Source organism: Eutrema salsugineum, unplaced genomic scaffold (assembly GCF_000478725.1).
Source record: "Eutrema salsugineum unplaced genomic scaffold, Eutsalg1_0 scaffold_3, whole genome shotgun sequence".
In the NCBI taxonomy this organism is placed as follows: domain Eukaryota; kingdom Viridiplantae; phylum Streptophyta; class Magnoliopsida; order Brassicales; family Brassicaceae; genus Eutrema; species Eutrema salsugineum.
Genome location: NW_006256756.1, coordinates 6,410,629 through 6,433,507, shown reverse-complemented (window position 1 = coordinate 6,433,507; position 22,879 = coordinate 6,410,629). Strand labels below are relative to the sequence as shown.

The 22,879-nt window shown below is 37.6% G+C and overlaps 1 protein-coding gene and 1 non-coding gene across 2 annotated transcripts; one reads left to right on the top strand and one right to left on the bottom strand.

The window, feature by feature from the left end:
- Positions 1-12,167: 12,167 nt before the first annotated feature.
- LOC112085897 lies at positions 12,168-12,274 on the bottom strand. Its single transcript, XR_002899177.1, has one exon. It is a non-coding gene; the product is annotated as a small nucleolar RNA R71 (small nucleolar RNA).
- Positions 12,275-12,961: 687 nt separating this feature from the next.
- Positions 12,962-13,951, top strand: LOC112085314. Its single transcript, XM_024154518.1, has one exon. It carries the CDS (start codon positions 12,962-12,964, stop codon positions 13,949-13,951), a length of 990 nt encoding a protein of 329 aa, XP_024010286.1.
- The last annotated feature ends 8,928 nt before the right edge of the window (positions 13,952-22,879 follow it).

Below are 22,879 nucleotides of genomic sequence, written 5' to 3'. Positions count from 1 at the left end.
GTTCCCTCACGGAGTAGACACATCAAGTGCATGCTCATATGGACACTTGATGAAGTTTTTCTCCTTGAAATACTTATCAATTCGGGTATTCCAAGTTCTTGGTGCTTGTTTTAACCCATATAGTGCCTTCTTTAACCTCAAGACTTTGTCTTCTTTTCCCTTGATTATGTAGCCTTGTGGTTGCTCTATATAAACTTCTTCTTCAAGTTCTCCGTTTAAGAAGGCTTATTTGACATCCATTTGATGTATCCTCCACTTGTTTTGAGCTGCCAATGAAATGATTATTCTAACCGTTTCTAGATGAGCAACAGGAGCAAATACCTCATCATAGTCGATTCCCGCTTTTTGACTATAACCCTTTGCCACCAATCTTGCCTTATATCTTTCAACTTCTCCTTTAGAGTTCTTCTTTTCTTTGTATACCCACTTCACACATATCGCCTTATGCCCATTTGGAAGTGAAGCTAACTCCCATGTCTTATTCTTTTGAATCGCCTTGATCTCTTCATCCATTGCATTTCTCTATGTCTTCTTCTCCATAGCTTCTTCAAAATTCATGGGCTCGCAATCTGAAAATAAGCAAAATAGAGTAAGATTGTCTTGATTTTCAGTTACCTCGTAAAGTTCTTGAAACTTCGGAAACGTGGAGTTCTTTCACTTGAACTTTCATCTTCTTGAGAACTCGTTGTTGGTGAAGTTGGTGGGATGATGGGCTCCTTTCTTCGTTCCTCCAATTCATCTTCTTCAAAGTGTGGAAAAAGTTATAATCTTCACCATTTGATCTCCAATCAGATTCTCCTTCTTCATCAAAGATGACATTTCTATTGATGATTGTCTTCTTTGTATTGGGATTGTAAAGTTTGTAGCCCTTTGAGTACTCGTCGTAACCAATGAAAATGTACTTCTCACTTTTGTCATCTAGTTTGCTCCGCTTTTCGTCCGGGACATGAGCGTGAGCAAGGCTTCCGAAGACTCTTAGATGAGAAACACCGGGCTTCCTTCCGCTCCAAGCTTCTTGTGTTGTTTTTCCTGAGACACTTCTTGTTGGAGATCGATTTGAAATATAAACCGCGCATGCAACTGCTTATGCCCACAACTCTTTTGGTAGTTTCTTACTCTTGAGCATGCTTCTCGCCATCTCAAGGATCGTCCGGTTTTTCCTCTCCGCAACTCTATTTTGTTGAGGGGATCTCTGCACCGTCAATTGCCTTCGAATACCGTTATCTTCACAATACTTCTGAAATTCTTTAGATGTGAATTATCCTCTACGATCAGATCTCATGGCTTTGATCACAAGGCCACTTTCCTTCTCAACATGGGCTTTAAACCTTTTGAAATTTTCAAACACTTCTGATTTTTCTTTCAAAAAGTAAACCCATGTATTTCTTGAATAATCATCAATAAAGAGAAGGAAGTAATTACTTTTACCGAAAGATCTTGGTTTAATTGGGCCACATACGTTGGTGTGTATGAGTTCCAATGGCTTCCGCGCTCTTGTTTCTGACTCCTTTGGAAACCTCATTTTGAATTGCTTTCAAAGTAGACATCCTTCACACACTTGCTTTGGATGGTTGATGCAAGGCAATCCTCTCACCATTTATTTCTTGGAAAGTAGCTCTAATCCTCCAAAGTTAAGATGCTCGAATTGAAGATGCCAAAGCCAAGACTCCTCCTTGTAGATAATCTTGAGACATTGTGCGATGTCATTTTGAATGTTAAGAACAAATATTTTATTCTTTGTCATCGGCACCTTTGTAATGAGCTTGTTTGCTTGGTCTCTTTTAGAAAGGCTATTATCCTTTAATCGAATATCATAACCTTTCTCTAAGAGTTATCCAAGGCTTAATATATTAGTCTTCATGGTAGGAATATAATAAACGTTGGAGATAAATTGATGGTCTCCATTCTTCAATCGGATGAGAATATTTCCTTTACCTTTCACCTCCATCTTCGATTCATCTCCCAAAGCCACATCTCCTTTCACTGATTCGTCAAGCTCTACAAACATGCTTCTTTTCCCGCACATATGATTGCTTGCACCACTATCAAGGTACCACTTGTGAACCTCTTCTTGTTCATCTTTCTTGTAAGCCATCAATAACATATCATTTTCTAGACTTCTTTCTTCAACATAATTAGACTTCTCTTCAACTCTATTATTGTTTGGAAATTTGCATTCAGAAGCATAATGACCAAACTTCCCACAGTTGTAGCATTTAACGCTTGACTAATTAAACCTTGATTTTGGGCTTCCTCTTCCACGACCTCTTAATGAACTCTCTCCTCTTTGATTGTATTCTTCATAGGACCTCCAGCCACGTCCATGTACATATCCACGACCTCGTCCTCGTAATTGACTGCCACCTCGTCTTGGATGACTTCGTCCACTTTCTTCTTTTGCTTGATCAATCCGCATCTTAAGTACTTGTTCTGTGATGTCTTCATCTAGTCCTTGATAAATAATACAGAGAGCTTTCTTGTCTCTCTTCCTTGATGATATCATGGTTTTTATGGTTTTTTACCATGATATAAATCTTATTTATAAAGTATTTCTAGTGTTTTTCAATTCTTTTGGAGTCTTTACAGGTCTTAGGTACGTTAGCAGCTTAAATAGATATATTGGAGCACTTTGGAGCTAAACAAGGATCAAATTCGTGAAGGATGAATTATGTGCTTTAGTGTCGTTCAACACCATAAAGAGTGACGCTCGACACTTATCGAAGAAATAAGGAAAACATGATTTTCACTACAAGAAAAACATCGTTTTAAAACGGCCAAAATCGTCGTTATTTCGTCGTAATAGGGCTATTACGACAAACTAACGACAATTTCAAAATCGTCGTAAACTCATCGTCGTAATAGATAAATCGTCGTAAAATCGTCGTAAAATCTACGACGGTTTATTTTCGTCGTAACATGGACGAAAAAACATCGTCGTAAACGCATCGTACAGTTTACGACGACTTTACATCGGATTGCCTCGATTTGGTCTTCGACTGAAACCGTCGTAAAGTCGTCGTTATAAATCAACGTAGGATCGTCGTAAAATACGATGCAAGTTTCGTCGTAATTAAATCGTAAAGTATTTTTTATTTCGTCGTAAAACCGTTGTAAAAAACGAACGTATATTCGTCGTATTTGTCGTCATATAATTTTGTCGTAATTTCGTCGTACATGTTACGACGAATTTACGATGGTTTATTAAAATAATAATATTTATATTACGACGATTATACGACGTTTTGTATAATTGAAATTAAAAAAAAATTAAATTTGAATTAAAAAAGAATTAATTTACAATTTAAATTTTGATTAAAATTCAAATACAAATTAATTGTAGTAATTACAAAAAACCCTAAAGATCTAGATCTAAATCTAAACTAAGGTCGATCCCGTCACCGGCCTACTCCCCATCGTCCTGCTCCACATGTTCTTTGCCGGGTCTTTGGTTAGAGGTTTCCGCCGCCTGATCCCCGGGTCTTCGGTTGGAGGCTTCCGACGCCTGATCCCCGGCTCTAGGAGGATCAACTCCGAGAGACCGGAACATCTCCTCGTCCGTCTGCACCAGTGGTTGCCTCCTAGAAGATGACCCAGCTGATGATCCGACTCCATCTGCCCACAGCCGATCCAACTACGCCATGAGCACCGGGTTGTCGGCCCCCATAATATCGAAGAGACCGTACAACTGGTCGATCTTCGTCTCGTATTGGGTCCGCATCTGATCGATCTCCTGGCGGATAAGCGGATCCGGTGCCCGGACATGACCAGTTGCCGTAGCGACCGGGGTATCACGGATGGATCCCATCCTTAAAACCCACCCCTTTTTCTTAGGAGCAACCTGAAAATATGTAAATAAATTATATTAAAAAGTACAATATAAAGTTAAAATTACATTAAATTTATTAAAAGATCTTACCTCTTCGAAAATCGGGTCCATCTCCGCCACCGTCAGCGCCGGGGTCGATTGGACCGAGCTACCTCCGGGAGATGTCAGACGCGCCGGCTGAGTGAGTTGCGTCTGCCGCTCCTCGATCAGTGAATTCGCCGTTCCGAGGATCCGTGAATTCGCTATTCCGCTTCTTATGGGTCTCGGCGAAGACCTTCGTCATCGGAGGAAGTTGTCCCCCGTTTTCTTCGACCTACAAAATCAAAATGAAAATATTAATAAGACAACTAATAGTTAATTATTTAAAAACAAAAACTTAATAATTTAAATTTAATTACCATCATAAGTCGTCTCCCGGCAAAAGGAATCTGGCCGGAAGTGTGCGGGACGTTCTTCCGATTTTCCGCATCGTCAGTAGCGTTCCTGAAAATATATTCATTAGAATGTATTAAGGAGGAAAACACATAATTTAATTTAAGATAAACACAAATTAAAATACCTGGATGTGGAACACTTGGCGGCAATAGTCTGGTTGTGCGGAGTCAACCAATACTGGACCAGACCCCGCCACACGGTATCAGCCATTGGCGCCGGCTTAGCCTTGTCGCCGTCGACCTCCCACTTCCGCTTCCAGTCGGAAACGGTGTTGTTGAGGCGAAACTTGACCTTCTCTTTGAAAGCCGTCTCCACACGTCCGTGTGCGGAAGTTTCCCAATGCCAGTTTTGCTAGGAAAAAAAACAAAAAGTTAGTAATTATTGTAAAAAATTAAAAATAATAATATAAATCAAAATTTTAAAGTACATACCACAAAACACTTGAACCAAGTGTCAAGAGTTGCCTGATCCAGCTTCTTCCAGCTGGTATGGGGTTGTACGAAAAACCCTTTGATGATGTCGGCAACGTTACGACCGACCGCATTGTCGGTCGTAAACCTAGTCAAATGCAAATAAAAATTAAACTAATTTCCATTAAACAATATTTAAAAAAAAATCTCGTACCAAAATGTTTCCGGAGCTCGATCCGGATCAAGTTTGTTCATACTCTCACGACCCGGTTGGCGTAGAAGATCCTGTACCGTAAATTGGGCATACGGTATAGGCTGTATCGGGGCTGCTGGTTCGGCTGGTGCTGGGGCTGCTGGTTCGGCTGGTGGTGGTGGAGGCGGTGCCGGCTGTGGTACAACGACCGGTTGCGAAACCGTTCGTTGTGTTCCCGAGGACTCTGGGATGACAGACCCTATCGCTGAGGTGAACGGGGCCGTACTGTCTGGATCTACCATCTGTCGGTAGTGGAACCTCTTTGTCCGAGGAGCCATATCTAAGTAATCTACAAAATTAAAAGAAATATAGTTACTAATTATATTATATATTTATAAATTCCGGGCCTATCTAAATTCCGAACCTAAACTCTAAATCTCTTAATTATATATATCTAATTATTAATATTTAAACAAAATTATAATGAAAATAATTAAAAAAAAAACTTACAAAGGGGCTGGAGAGTAGGGAGAGGAGGGAGAGCTAGAGAGAGAGAGATTTCTAGAGAGAGAGTGAGAAGAGAGGAATGAGCGACAAAGGAGGAAAACTCGCGTCCCTTATATAGATTTTGTGATTGTCGTAAAATCGTCGTAACGTTACGACAATTTTACGACGATTTGGTTGTATAACAGTCGGTCCATTGCATGACATGACACATGTCATGATGAGAGCGTTTGACCGTTACGACGGTTTTACGACGACTAAACCCTAACCCATCGTAAAACCGTTGTAACGTTACAACATTTATTACCTCGTACCTCGGATATGGAGCCGTATGATCCTCATCGGTGTTACGACGGTTTAACGACGGTTTAAGGAACATTCGTCGTAAAACCGTCTTAACGTTGCGACCATAGAACGACAGTTTTATGATGTTTATGTAAAAAGTTATCAAACCCTAAATCTTTCAAAAGGCTTATTGCATAAAGAACAACGCAAAGCTTATTGTATCCTAACATATAACAAAAGGTTTATAACTTTGCATGTATGACGAATTTAGTACATGAGATAATAAATATTGAAATCATCTAATCTAATATATAAACTTTTACTTAACATTTACAAAAACATGCATGAACTTGTAAATATGTATGTTTTTTTTCAAATTTTCGATTTTGACCAGGTTGACAGCTTTTCATATAAAATAAGATAACCAATCAAAAACATTTGTGAAATACCTTACAACCAATCAGATATAAAAGATTCAAAATCTTGGATTTCAATATTACGACGATTTTACGACTGACTTGTGAACGCCTGATCGTCGTAAAGTCGTCGTAATGCTTAAACCCTATCTATTCAGGGCTTAAAACCTACACTTAGGGTTTAGGGTTTATAAAAATCGTCGTAAAACGGTCGTAAAATCGAAATTTTTTCCATTTAAAAAATTCAAACAAACACAGTTACAAATTAAATAATAACAAACATTCACTAAATACGATGCATGAAACTCAATCAGATTCATCTTCCTCTATTACTTCGTCACCATCACCGTCGTCTTCCGCCAAATTGTCATCATCGGTTTCAGCAAACTCATCATCACCTTCTTCTTCTGTATCATCGGGAAGATCTTCAACTTGCCTTTTCCGAGGGTCAATTAAGAAAATCTCCTCATCAACATCTGGTTCAGACAGATCTACGCAAGTGTCCTGTTGAAGTGGAACATCCTCAACCCCTACAATCTTGCCCCTCAGAGCCACTTTAACTACAGCTAACCATGAGATTCCTGTTGATCGAACTCGAGGGTATGGCAGAAATGTTACCTGTTCTGCCTGAGAAGCTAATATAAATGGCTCAAACCTGTTGTTCCGTCGTGATTTGTTCACATCAACAACTCCAAACTTGTTTAGACGTACCCCTCTTCCAACAGTTGGATCAAACAAATCACATTTGAAGAGAACAATTTTCAGCCTTAACAATCCAGGATACTCTACTTCAATTATTTCTTACAGAACTCAATAAAAATCTATTTCACCCCTCACACAAACTCCATAGTTAGTTGTCGCTCACTTTGCACCGTGACGGTATGTGTGAAAAACATAGCCCCGAGTGAAATACATGGAGACTGTAGTTATTTTTCCATCGGACCTAGTAGTAACTCATGGAAACATGTTAGAAATTCATCCGGATCATTCGGCTCCACCTAATAAGAAAAAAAATTGCTTTAATTTCTTGATTTGGATATATAGCAAAATAGTCTTTTAATTAAAATTTTATACGTACTTGCGCTTTTAACCACTGGGCATAGTGTTGATCTTTACGATCATTGATTTCAGTTTCAGAAACCCCAGATATGCATTCTTTAACCTCATCAACGAATGTGCAGAGAAAACAACAAATAGTTTATTAATACTGACATATATATATATATATATATATATATATATTATTAATTAAAAAAGTACCTTTCGTACGATGACAACTCTTCACAATTTAGCAGGATATACGTATGTGCACTGTGATAATCTTTTTCATTCGACCACCAAACTTCTTTTAGTTTTCCACTAAGACGTCCGATCGGCAAGAATATGTCAGGTACACCCTCAACGACATATATTTGGCCAACTCCTCCATCATCATATCGACGAGTAGCTCTTTTGCGTGTTCGTACTTTCGGTGCAAAATAGTACGAAGTGAAGTGCAAAGTCTCTTGCGTCAAGCTTACCGCCACAATTGAGCCTTCCACTTTAGCTAGGTTTTTGGCTTTACCCTTAAGATGCTTCATGAAACGCTCGAACGGATATATCCACCTGTACTGAACGGGTCCACCGAGCTCTGCTACGTGAGGGAGATGAACAGGAAGATGTTCCATAACATCAAAAATGATGGTGGGAAGATCTTTTCCAAATTGCTCAACAAGTTTAGAATCTTCAATGCCAGTTGTGATATTACATCAACTGATAATGTTCGTGTACTAAGATCCCGAAAAAAAACACCAATGCCTCCAACAGCTTCATGGACATTTTTGGGCAAGAGTTCAGCAAATGCAAATGGAAATAATCGTTGCATAAAAACATGGCAGTCATGGCAAACTTTACCCCCTTCTCAACAGATTTAGAAAGATTAGAAACATACCCATCAGGAAATTTAACGTCAGAAGAAACCCATCTGAACAATGCTGACTTTTGATCTGCACTCAACCGAAATACAGGAACTGGTGCTTTCCCGTTTCTCAGTATATGCAACTCACTTCTGTTGCATATATCAGGCAAGTCCAATCTTGACTTACCATTGTATTTTGTTCTTCCCGCTACGTTCATAACTGTATGCATGATGTTATCAAAAAAGTTTTTTTCAATGTGCATGACATCAAGATTGTGTCTGAGCAGATGATCTTTCCAATAGGGTAGTTGCCAAAAGATACTTTTCTTGTACCAATTATGATGAACTCAATAACCTTCAGGCATATTTGTAGGAGTGTGCCAGTTTCCCCCACGCGTTACTGTTTCCTCTGCCCTCCAATGATCGATTTACGCATGTATATCAGCTCCTCTTAAATTTACGTGTGGAGGGACATGTACACTTTTGTTCTTCTTAAATAACCTCTTGTTCCTCCGATATGGATGGTTATCCGGTAAAAACCTCCGGTGACAATCAAACCAACAAGTTTTTCTACCATGTTTTAGCTGAAACGCATCAGTTCGATGAAGACAATAAAGACAAGATAGCCTCCCATGTGTAGTCCATCCTGATAGCATACCATAAGCGGGGAAATCGCTTATTGTCCACATAAGCACAACCCGCATAGTAATTTTTTTCCCGTAGAACAGTCATATGTGCGAACGCCGGTATACCATAACTGATTCAACTCATGTATGAGTGGCTGCAGAAATACATCGAGAGCTCGCTTCGGATGATTGGGACCTGGAACCAAAATACTTAGGAAAAGAAATTCTCTTTGCATGCACAAATCTGGAGGAAGGTTATAAGGAGTTAGGATTACTGGCTATAATGAATATTGTCTACCAAACATACCAAATGGACTAAAACCATCAGTGCACCAACCAAGATAGACATTCCGTTTGAACTTAGCAAAATCTGGGTATACCATATTGAAGTGTTTCCATGCCTTTGCATCTGATGGATGAACAACTTCTCCATCTACTTGTGTATGTTCCGCATGCCATCTCATTGATGCAGCTGTCCTTTCAGATTGATAAAGCCGTTTTAACCTATCAGTTATAGGGAGATACCACACACGTTGGTACGGTATCCTTTTACGCCCACCAGTTTGCGGCCTGTATCTTGGTTTTTGGCAAAATCAACATTCCTCCAGCTGATCATCATCTTTCCAAAAAATCATACAATTGTCAACACATACATCTATCATCTCAGAAGGTAGACCAAGACTATAAATCAACTTCTGTATTTCATAGTATGTTGCCGCTGCCAAGTTATCCTCCGGTAGATACTCTTTCAGAAGATCAGCCCAATCATCCATGCAAACCTCAGCCAGGTTATGATCTGTTTTAATTGACATCATCCTAGCTGCCAACGATAATTTAGACAGGCCTTCTCTACATCCTTCGTAGATTGGCTGATTAGCATTGTCTAACAAATCATAAAATCGTTTGACATCTACATTAGGTTCCTCAACAGCATTACCAGTATGCGTTTCATGAAATGCATCAATCACCATCTCATGCATCCTATCATGATCTACACTTTGATCAGATTGATACTGATTAGGCTGATGACCATAATTCGATTCATCAAAATCAACATGACTTTGATAATTACTACTACTACCAGGATTCCCATGAGTATTACTGCCATATCCTTCTCCATGTAGATACCAAACAAAATATTGCGGCATAAACCCTCTATTTAATAAATGCGTCCACACGGTTTTGGTTAGTGTATACCTCGTACTCTCCATATTTGTAGCCTGATACATAAATATTTCTAACCCGTTCTTGAACTCTTCTGTCAACGCCCCATCTGAATCTTTACGCAACTACATCCATCTTCTTAGCTCGTATATAGACATCTTGAAATAAACTCAAAATACTATCTCTTTTTTATTGATTAGACAATAAAGGAGCTGGTCTCTTGTGTCACGTCTAGCCACGTGAATGGAGTAACCTTTTAATATTATTACTTCTTTTTTTCAAAGTAAATAACTACTAATTCGGGTTTCCAGCAATGAATAACCCAATATATCAGGATTTACAACATTATACTAAAATTTAAGAGACCTACAATGGGTCTCTAGGATGATGATGCTCTTATGTTTGAATGATGATGTGTTGTGATTGAAAGAAGGAATGAAGATCTATTTATAGGAAAATTTTGAGCTTTACGACGCTTTTACGACGACTTTTTACGACGATTTTACATTCAACAATAATATTACGACGATTTTACGTCGATTATGCGATAAAATCTTTCACCTACATTAGTTAGGTAAACATGTTTTAAATGTTCTTCACCTAAACTTCTTTGTCGACGTAAAATCGTCGTAACGTTTACATAAAAAACCAGTCATCATATATTCGTCGTAATTTTACATCTAATTTACGACGATTTTGCAATTAATATCAAATCTCTCGTTATTGATGTATATTTGTCGTAATTCGTCGTAAATTGTACGTCGAAGTTACGACAATTTTTTTGTACGACCGTTTTACGACGGTTTTTTAATTTGACGTAACATCATCGTACAATCGTTGTAAGTTTGCGACGATTTTTAAACCGTCGTAATGGACCGTTGGAAAACGATTGTTTTCTTGTAGTGTTTGTCCAAGTTTTGAAGAATCTCTTGGGCCCAGAAGTCTCCAATATTTATAAGGAAGCCCAACACGTGGTTTTTTATTATTTATTAGGGTTTTTAGCCACCATATATTGACACCCTTAGATTTTCTTAGAGAGAGCTTTTGATTTCTATTTATCGATATTTTGAGAGAGCTTTTAGGGAGACAAGTCTGAAACTCTGTTCGGGAGAGAGAAGACCCTTGTTTATTTATCTATTTACTGTTATGCAATCTATTCAAACATGTTCATTGCTTCAATCTCCATATCTGAGTAGTTAGCTTGTTAGGTTTAGGGTTCTCATAAGGATTTTATTGGATGTTGAATTGATTGATTAGTTAGGGTTCATAATCTATTTAGTTCTTCACCATAGGTTATTTTTAAAGCTAATTCTGGACTGGCCACCTAGAACTAAGATCTTAGGTTAATTGATTGACACAGAAGTGTAATTGAATAACTGGAAAGAACCTAAGGTGAGCAAAGTAGCTATTCGCAAAGGAATTTGATTTAGATACTTTGTGAACATATCGAACTTGAGCTTAAAGCTGGTTTATATCTTTAGGGTTTGCAAAGGAATTTAGGATTCTGAGATTTAGACTTAGATAATTCTCGCAACGAAAGTTGGTTAATTATAATTGCATGATTTGAATTCAAGAACCGTGCTTAACCCTGAACCCTGAATAATCGATTAATCTGCATTCTCTAATTTCCTAAGAAATACCCTCAGCCTAATTATTTTCCATCGAGTTTACAACCATTTTTATTGCATTTTTTCTTTTTAATTTCATTGTGTTTGTTTAGCGTAATTCAAGCCTATAGAGTTTATTGAGCGAATCTCTCGTCTCTGTGGTTTGACCCCTACATACTATAACTGCACATCTGTGCTCTTGAAGAGTATCTCTAGAGATTAAATTTTGAGCAGATCAAGTTTTGGCGCCGTTGCTGGGGACTTGATTTTCACCATTAGACTTTAGTTCTTGAGTTTCGACTAAGTTTTTAGTGTCGAGTGTTCGACACCTATCGTTTTTCTTAATTTTATTTTTTATTTTGTTACTTACATTTCTTTTTCTCTTTGTCTCAGAAACTAGCAGAGATGGAGAACGCATTGGCATTGGTTCGTGATGATGCTGGAGTCTGGAGAGACCAAGAGGGTCATGTGTGTAATGAGAGAGGTCAGCAACTTGATGGAGAGGGCAACATCATCTCTCCGGCACCTTTATCAGTGGATGTTGTTGATGAGAACGCAGCACCTGCAGTGCGTGGTAACCAGAGGATGCTGTTATTCAGAAACAGGAGAATGCTGCAGTGGACCAGAACATGAGGAACATCGTAGTTGCTCGAGGCAGGATACATGGTGAGTACAACATGCCTGAGCAATTCTATGCAAATCGGTCTGCGATTCGCGCTCCTGCGTTTCAGAGAAATGACTTTGAGCTGGGAGAGGACCAGAAACGCCTTTATGCATACTTTATATGGTGATGCTAGGTCTGAGGAACTGAGACTCAAAATCTCCACTTTCTCTCAAGGACCGATTGAGGCATTCAAAGCCGCATGGCTGAGATTCAAGTTGTATCAGTGAGATTGCCCCCATCATGGTTTCAGCGATGTGCAACTGTTGGGTATTTCTTTCAGATGTGTTGATTGGAGGTATCAGATGGCTCTTGATGCTGCAACCAATGAAAACTTCAACACCAGATATCCTGAAGATGCTGTTGTGCTTATTGAGAACTTGGCATCTAGCAATAATACCAAGAATGCATACTATATGAGTAAAAGAATCAGGCTGGGAACATGGATGGATCGCAGATTGCTGAGGTAAAGGCTAAGCTAGACTCTGTGCATAGCCTTCTTGTGGGTAAGAAATCTGTCAGATTTTGCTGCAGATGTTGAGAGTTTCGAACCTGAGGAAAAGGATGTTAACTTCATCAATGGAGCTGGATTTCAAGGTCATAGATTTGGCACTCAGCGAGGAAACATGAATTACAATGGAAATAATCAGAGGAGTACCTTCACCAGTAATCAAAACTCTTATGGTTATAACTCCAAACCTTAGTACCTGACATCCTACTCCAACAACAGTTTTTCAAGGAACTATGGTTATCCTCCTCCTCAAACTCCTGATAATGAGGTGAAGTCTATGCTAGAACAGATTCCAATTACAGAGCGAAGCCGATATTGCTCAAAGTCCGAAATCAGCAGGAAAGAGTCTACAAACCTAAGGTTCCTTACCCAAGGAGTCCTAGGAAATCCAAGTAGGAGCTAGACAATGCAAGGTGCAAAGCTTTGATGGAAAAGCTTGTGATCGAGATCCCTCTGGTTGATGCTGTGAAGATCACTCTGGTTATCAAACGCTATGGTAAGAGAATGGTGACCAACAATCTCAGTCACGAGCAAAGAGTGATGATGATTTCTGAGAAAGTCAGTGCTGTGATTCAGAATAAAATTCCAGAGAAGCTCCCAGACCCAAGAAGCTTTGTTTTGGACTGCTCTATCTTCTCAGAGAGGTTCAAGAGATCGCTGTGTGATCTTGGTTTGAGTGTTAACCTCATGTCATACTATGTAGCTTATAGCCTTGGGATGACTGATTTCAAGCCAACTAGGATCTTTCTGATCCTAGAAGATCGATCTACAAGAATCCCAAAAGGTGTCTTGAAAGATGTTCCGATTAAACTTGGTGATTGCATGATTTCTACAGATTTCGTGGTTCTGGAATTCGGAGAAGAACCAAATGATCCTCTAATTTTTGGTAGACCATTTTTAGCTACAGCTGGAGCAGTAATTGATGTCAAGCATGGTAACATTGATCTCCACCTGGGAGATACAATCATGAACTTCAAGATGGAGAAACTGAAGGATCCAACCATAGATGGTCAGACATTCCAAGTCAGTGCAATACCAGAAGTGATAGTTGGAGATCAGAAGGTGCTTGATGCTGAGATGGTGATAGATCAACCTGAGTTGACTAAGACGTCTACAAAACCAGTAGCTGCTATTGAGCAGACAGCTCAAAACATCATGCTTCATTCATCTCCACCCAAACAAAGGTACGCACCTCTTGAACCTAATCCTAATTTTTGTGATATCATCAAAACTGATTTGAAAGATCCAGACTCTGTCTCACGATGCAAGCTACGTGATTATCGTATAACACTTGATTTTTTGATTGATGATATTGCAGGGAATAGGTTAAAATCGTCTAAACACAGATCTCACCCTGGTGCTATTCCTGCATTCCTTGGACGACCTCATGCGCACAATGCCTACAAATCACCATAGATGAGACGAATTTCACAGAGGCATTCTTTGCCACTGTCTGATCCACCAGATGCATAGTCCATTCATCTAGTCAAGCTAATGACTTAAAACAAGCACTTGGTGGAAGACAATCCACTGGTAAGTATGTACATAAGTTCTTTTGTTTCAGTTAATTTTTGTTTTTTTGTTTTTTTGTTTTCGTGTTTTAGATGAAGCAGAGGCTGGTGTCGAGCGACACCACCATCAGTGTCGCCTGTCACTTGCTTCTGTTCAAAAAAAAAATTAGGAAATCAGGAAACCAGAGTTAAACCAGAAATTCGGATGGGTCTGCTGAAATTATATACGAGGAGAACGAGTGTCGCACGACACCATCATCAGTTTCGGTCGCCACCATCATTGCAGCCAGGTAAGTTCTCCATTTTTACTGTGTTTCTTTATTTCGTTTTTTTGTTTCGCCACCTTCGAGCTAGATAACACTAGGGACATTGTTGTTTAAGTCTAAGGGAGGTAGTCGCTGACATTGTGTTTGTTTTTCGTAAGAGACAGTCGTGTCAAATTGTTTTTGAGTCAAAACTCGTCGGAGATTATGATATTTTTCTTGGATTGTTGTTCTAACTTTTTATCCGAGTGACCATTGCTGCAGAATCAGTTTAGATCCGACTAATGAAAAATTCAAAGGCTGATCAGTTGACTAGAGGTGTCCATATATGTTTCCAACAAATTCCACTAACATGAGCTAATTTCTGAACTCTTTTTTTTACCTCATTGATGTGACTGATGTTCATAGAGCTTGATTCCTCGTTTATACTTGACAAATGAAAGCATGTATGAGATCTAAAGTTGGTGTTTCTCTCCCTTATGTTCAGTATAAAAAGAAGGAATGATCACACAAAGGATGGAAGTAATAGGTAGGAAAGTTTCTTATGACCTCATTATTCGCCGAAAACCTTTGATACATGGTAAGGGGACAAATCGGGGATTCGATGGCAAACACCATCAATACTCGCATCTTTAACCTTATCGTATATGCCATAAAAGATGAGAGTGCGAAAAGAATAAGTCTGGGGGAGAGAAGAAGTACCTAAATTTGTATGGCTGATCTATCAAAGTATAGTAAATGAAAGAGTCTATAAGGTTCTTGGCACTGGAATCATTGATCAGACCCAACGATGAAGGCTTATGGACAATGTTGTGGAATTTTGGACTTAATCTGAGAAGCTGTGAATGTTTGCAGAGAAGTACATGGTGGTTTGATTTGGATTGGTGCAGCAGTATGTGGATTATAAGGTGATCGGTCAGCGTGATATTCCATTGAAAGTTGAATCTCCGTGTTTTTGAAACCTCTTTCTCTTGCTTGGTTTTCTGTTTGCTTGAGGGCAAGCAAATGCTAAGTCTGAGGGAGTTGATATATCATGATTTTTATGGTTTTCGACCATGATATAAGTCTTATTTATAGAGTCTTTCTAGTGTTTTTCGAGTCTTTTGGAGTCTTTACAGATCTTAGGTACGTTTGGAGCTTAATTGGATATATTGGAGCACTTTGTTGCTAAACAAGGTCAAATTCGTGAAGGATGAATTATGTGCTTTAGTGTCGCTCGACACCATAGAGGGTGACGCTCGACACTTATCGAAGAAATAAGGAAAACATGATTTTGTCCAAGTTTTGAAGAATCTCTTGGGCCCAGAAGTCTCCAATATTTATAAGGAAGCCCAACACGTGGTTTTTAGTATTTATTAGGGTTTTTAGCCACCATATATCGACACCCTTAGATTTTCTTAGAGAGAGTTTTTGATTTCTATTCATCGATACTTTGAGAGAGATTTTGGAGAGACAAGTCTGAAACTCTGTTCGGGAGAGAGAAGATTTTGAACCCTTGTTTATTTATCTATTTACTGTTTTATGCAATCTATTCAAACATGTTCATTGCTTCAATCTCCATGTCTGAGTAGTTAGCTTGTTAGGTTTGGGGTTCTCATAAGGATTTCATTGAATGTTGGATTGATTGATTAGTTAAGGTTCATAATCTATTTAGTTCTTCACCATAGGTTGTTCTTAAAGCTAATTCTGGACTAGCCACCTAGAACTAAGATCTTAGGTTCATTGATTGACACGGAAGTGTAATTGAATAACTGGAAAGAACCTAGGGTGAGAAAAGTAACTATTCGCAAAGGAATTTGGTTTAGATACTTTGTGAACATATCGAACTTGAGGTTAAAGCTGGTTTATATCTTTAGGGTTTGCAAAAGAATTTGGAATTCTAAGATTTAGACTTAGATAATTTTCGCGAAGGAAGTTGGTTAATTATAATTGCGTGATTTGAGTTCAAGAACTGTGCTTAACCCTGAACCCTGAATAATCGATTAATCTGCATTCTCTAATTTCTTGAGAAATACCCTGAGCCTAATTCTTTTCCATCGAGTTTACAATCGTTTTTATTGCATTGTTGCTTTTTAAGTTCATTGTGTTTGCTTAGCGTAATTCAAGCCTATAGAGTTTATTGAGCGAATCTCTCGTCTCTATGGTTTGACCCCTACATACTACAACTGCACATTTGTGCTCTTGCAGAATAGCTCTAAGAATTAAACTTGAGTCTTTCAAACTATCCCTTTGAGTTTGAGATAGACTCCCATCATTCTCTGGTTCAGTGAAGCCTTTCTCGACTATCTCGCATACATCATGTGCTCCAAGGATAGCTGTCATTCTTAAACTCCAGTTGTCGTAGTTGCACTTTGTGAGCATTGGGATTTGAAAGGGAACACTATTACTTGCCATTTTAAAGAGAATCTTCTAGCTCTGATACTACTTTGTTGGGAATAAATATTTTGAGGTGATAAGAGAAAGTGCTTAAGTACTTTGGAGAGAACAAAAACTTTTAGGAAGAAGAAGGTTTTATTGCTTTTAGAGTTCTTAGAACAACAACATACATCATCGATACAAATGGGAGAGAGGATGGAGGTATTTATAGCCTCCATGTTACAAAATATCTCTAATATTTTAATCTAGTCTCTAGATTATTCTACTACAATTATCTAGATATTATTATACAAATATCTAGATTATTACTTTCTAGAAGTTTTAAGGAGGTGGAGAAATATGAAGATGATTCTAGAGAGTTTCTAGAAGTTGAATCCAACAAATAGTTATTAGATCATTAGCCCAATACTTTAAACTTAATCCAAAATCAAGTTTAACTTTCAACATGCTCTCCATCACCCAGATTATACTCATGAATTTAGCATCCATCAATTTTTTCACATTGGAGAATGATCTTCCGCTATGAACCAAAAATATTCCTTCTGAATCTCTGAAAACCCAACCTGCTCCACAAACCTTGATTCTCTTTGACCAGGTAGCTCCAACATTGCATTTAAGCCAGTACGTTTGAGGAGGAGACCATTTCCTGCTGATTCTAAAACCCTGAGATTCTCTAATGGTCTCATTATCCCTTAATTCAATCTTCTGAGCATTGAACCATCCTTCTGAGTTTTCTCTTATTTTCCCGACCGATTCATCTGCATTAAATATTTTCCCATCAAAGAAAAAGGAGTTTCTATTTTTCCAGATTCTCCATAGAATCCATGGGAAGCTATTACGTAATTCCTTGGGAAAATCCTGATTCTTAGCCACATTCAGCAGAAATTGGAAGTTTGTAAACTCATTCTTTATCAAAGCCATTCCGAGGAGAATGAAAGTCAAATAGAGCCCAAAACTGTCTCACTCAGGTTGTAAACATGTTTGAAGGTTGTAAACATGTTTCACTCAGGTTCTAATATATATAGTTTCAGATGAAAAAAATTGATTAGGAAATGACATGATTAGACTAATGAAGGTTTTCTCTCTCTCTATCTGTAATGTTGGGCTTCAAATGTGAAATGGTCTTTAGAGTATTGGGTTTTTATTTACCATTTTTATAATAAAATGGTTTGCCGATAAAAAAAAAGGTGATTAGGAAATTTGTTTATAACGGTTAAGTTAAAGTTTTATGCTTTTAGCTAAGTATGTAAGCTCTCCGAGAGCTAATGATGAGATTAATATATACGAGCTTTCAGATTTCTAAATTAAGACTTTTTTCTTATTATCGGAAGAACAAATTACAATGTTTTGTTTACAATCACAAATTTCAACAATACGTCATTGCATATTCAAAGAAATTTCAGATTTGGTGCAGACGAGAATTAATACGATCCCTAGTTTTAAATATGAATAACGACTTTATAACATCTGTGAATGGTATGGAAGGATTATGCATGACGTTAATAACGTCCATTGAGAACTCAGGCTAATGGACTCAAGGAAACATGTGTTGGAATGATGATGATATCCAAGCCAAGCAAAATCAAGAGCAGAATCCATAAGTTGGACTTGATGCTCAAATTCTGCTAATGACATTTTACCAAAAAAAGTCTGCTAATGACTAATGATGATAATTAATGTACGCGCACAATATATATTAACTGTACATTCTGTCATTGCATCTTAGCTTAGAAAAAAATAACAAATATTCCAAAACTATTTGTTCTTGATTAAGTATACTCTCGAAAGTCTAGTGTTATGATCATTCAATCCCAATTAATGCCACAAACAATGAATTTGTGGCTATGTAAGCTTCTTTATAAAAACTCTTGCTTTGTTTAGTCATTATAGAAACTCTTGGTATTATAAACATTCAAATGTTTATAATACCATATAATGAACAATGTAGGGGTTTCAGCATGTGAAACCTCAATGACTTAGTAATTTGAAGAGAATTCACATTCTATATCAAATCTTTTGTACAAAAAATGGCATAATATGTATGACAAGGGTTTATGCAGATTATTAAAAGTTAATGCCCATAATAAATACAGAGCAAAATTGACCCTATATGGGCCTCACCTAATGCTTGAAATATATAAAACCACTAAAAACACAAAAATCTAAAATAAATTTTTAAATTCGATTTATGTTTTCAAAAATTTTCTAATTTTTTTTCTAATCGAAAAACCACAAAATAATCTGATACAACAATAATTTTGAAGAAGATTAGAAATTCTCACTGAGGTATTGCGATGCAATCATATCACATCTAAGGTATGTTTCACAGTTTAGTTTTCGTAACTGATAAAAGTGCTCTAAGATCGCACAAATTAGTATATGACATCATATTGTGATTTCCATAAAAATTGGTAATTGTGATTTTGAAGTATGAAAAATAAATCTGTCGCTATTTTTTTTTGGTTTTTGGGGTATAATTTTATTTTTATATTTATTTTTTCATCATCGATTATTTCATTTTTTTCATCATTCTCAACAACAACTGAATAATTGAAGTGTTCAATCTGAATTTCATTCGGTTTAGATCCACTTTTTTTTTTTGTACATTTTTTTTCCTCATCATCTTTTTCAATCTTTTTTGCATTCAATTCTAAGATGATAAAAGTAGTAAGCATTTTCAATCTTTTTTTTCATTCAATTCTAAGATGATAAAATTAGTAAGCATATGAATCGGCTCATATAAACTTCTAACATAGAATTTTTGTGTATCTCATATAAACATAAGTATGTACAAAGTTGCTAGGGATACATAAACATATTTAGAATTAGCCACATCGGTTTCATTTCCATTTTACATATTTGAAAAGTGTGAATGTCGTTGACAGTGAGAAAAAAAATTTCCTTGCAAAACACTACAAGAAAGAGCGGCTTTTCCAACGAATTATTTACGACGATTTGTAGTCGTCGTAAATACGACGTAATAACGTCGTATTTACAATACGAAGATAAAAAATTTTGTCGTAAATTCGACGTAAAAAATTACCCTCGTAAAATCGTCGTAATGTTACGACGATATTACGACGAATAAAGAACGAATTTTATTTCGTCGTAATGTTGTCGTAAAATTTACATCGATAATACAACGACTTGTCCTCTATCTTGTAATTGACATAAAATCGATGTAAATGTGATGTAAATTTTATTTCGACGTAAATTTGATGTAAATATGCAATGGTAATATGTTGGTAACCAAACAAAAAATTCTATATATACCCTTTTTTCTCTCATTATTCCATCAACCCAAAAAAACATATAAAGACACAAATTTTTTGAGTCTTTGAATGTTTAAGTAAAATTTTTAGTAGTTGAAATTTATATCAAATTTCAAAAACAAAAAATCAAATATCTGTTTTTGAAATGTCTATATACGATCTACGAAAGTGGATGTATACGCCCAAAAATGGTGATGGGTCGTTGACTGAAGACTTCAAAAACGGATTGGAAATATTCATGTACCAAGCCGGCCTTATGCAAACTGTAATTGAAAGCGGCAAAATGTATTGTCCTTGTGTGAAATGCAAAAATAGGAAACATATTCCTATTGACACTGTCTGGCAGCATTTATTGAATAGAGGGTTCATGCCCCAATACTTTATTTGGTATCAGCATGGAGAGGGATATGGTCAAAGTAGTGGTCAGATGGCTGCACGGAGTAGTAGTAATCATCAAGAACATGGGGATTTTGAAGCGTCAAATGATTATCAAAGTAGTCAAGTTCAGGGTGAAGATCATGATAGGATGCATGAAATGGTTACTGATGCATTTCATGAAACACATGCTGATACTGTTGAGGAGCCCAATGCAGATGTGAAACGCTTTTATGATATGTTAAACGCAGCAAAACAGCCTCTTTACGAGGGATGTAGGAAAGGTTTATCAAAATTATCATTGGCAGCTCGGATGATGACAATAAAAACTGATCACAATCTATCTGAAGTTTGCATGAACGATTGGGCAGATCTTATTAAAGAGTATTTGCCAGATGATAATTTGGCTGCTGAAACGTATTATGAAATTCAGAAGCTGGTTTTTAGTCTTGGATTGCCTTCTGAGATGATTGATGTTTGTGTTGATAATTGTATGCTTTTTTGGAGAGATGATGAGAAGCTTGAAGAATGTCGTTTCTGCCAAAAGCCAAGATATAGACCGCAAATTGATGGGCGTAAGAAGATTCCTTACCAACGAATGTGGTATCTTCCTAAACTGATAGGTTAAAAAGACTATATCAATCTGAACGGACAGCTGCGTCGATGAGATGGCATGCAGAACATTCACAAACAGATGGCAAAATGACTCACCCGTCTGACGGGAAATCTTGGAAATATTTTAACACCGTACATCCAGACTTTGCTAGGTCTAAGCGAAATGTTTATCTTGGTCTTTGCACTGACGGGTTTAGTCCATTTGGTATGTCTGGTAGGCAATATTCATTATGGCCTGTGATTCTTACGCCATATAACCTTCCTCCAGATATGTGCATGCAAAGAGAGTTTTTGTTTCTAAGTATATTAGTCCCTGGTCCAAATCACCCGAAGCGGGCCCTTGATGTGTTTTTGCAACCACTCATACATGAGTTAAACCAGTTGTGGCATGTTGGAGTATGAACATATGACTGTTCGAGTGGTAAAAATTTTACGATACAAGCGGTGCTTATGTGGACAATAAACGATTTCCCGGCATACGGAATGCTATCAGGTTGGACAACGCATGGGAGGTTATCATGTCCTTATTGTCTTCATAGGACTGATGCATTTCAGCTTAAACATGGTAGGAAAACCTGTTGGTTTGATTGCCACCGTCGGTTTTTACCACCAAACCATCAATATAGAAGAAATAGGCGTTTGTTTATAAAGAACAAATTGGTTCGTCTCCCTCCACCAGTGTACCTAACTGGAGTAGAGCTTGAAGCGCAAATAGATCACTGGGGTGGACTTGAAACGGTCCCCCGAGGAGGAAATTGGCACACTCCTGCGAATATGCCTGAAGGATATGGGGTTCATCATAATTGGCACAAGAAAAGTATATTTTGGGATCTGCCTTACTGGAAAGATCATTTGCTTAGACATAATCTTGATGTTATGCACATTGAGAAGAATTTTTTCGATAACATCATGCATACTGTTTTGAACGTCAAAGGAAGAACCAAAGACAGCGTTAAATCACGGATGGACTTACCCGATATATGTAACAGAATTGAGTTGCATATGGTGAGTAATGGGAAAGCACCAGTTCCTGTATTTCGGTTGGGTGCTGAACAAAAAACAGCATTGTTTAATTGGGTATCATCAGCCGTGAAATTTCCTGATGGATATGTATCTAATCTGGCTAAATCTATGGATAAAGGACAAAAGTTTTCAGGGATGAAAAGTCATGATTGTCATGTGTTTATGCAACGGTTACTTCCTTTTGCGTTTGCTGAACTCCTACCGGGACATGTCCATGAGGCACTAGGAGGCATTGGAGCTTTCTTTCGTGATCTAAGTACAAGGACATTATCAGAAGATGTAGTTGCACAACTGTCTACAAATATTCCAATATTGTTGTGCAATTTAAAGAAAATATTCCCACCTGCTTTCTTCGATGTTATGGAACATTTACCTATACACCTCCCTTATGAAGCAGAGTTGGGAGGACCTGTTTAGTTTAGGTGGATGTATCCGTTTGAACGATTTATGAAGCATTTAAAGGGTAAGGCTAAAAACTTAGCAAAAGTTGAAGGGTCTATCGTGGCGGGAAGTTTGACAGAAGAAACTTCTCATTTCACGTCTTATTATTTTGCTCTGAAGATTCGTACACGCAAACGGGCTCCAAGACGTTACGACGATGGGGGTGTAGGACAAAGTTACGCAGTAGAAGGTGTGCCTGATATATTCTCACCAATTGGACGTCTAAGTGGGAAACTAAAAGAAACTTGTTGGTCAAACGAACAGGACTACCACAGCGCACATACATATATACTTCTGAATTGCGAGGAATTGGCACCTTACGAGAGGTACATATATATAAATAAGCATGCATGATTATATTTTGATTGAATAGACGAAATGTCCTTAACAATGTTTTCAAATTTCAGCACTTTTGTCAGTCAAGTCCGAGAATGCATTGACGGTGTTTCAGAAGATGAAATTAACAAG

Excerpts from the sequence above, each read along its gene's own strand:
- LOC112085314 (XM_024154518.1), top strand. The coding sequence starts at position 12,962 with ATGGAAAAGCTTGTGATCGAGATCCCTCTGGTTGATGCTGTGAAGATC.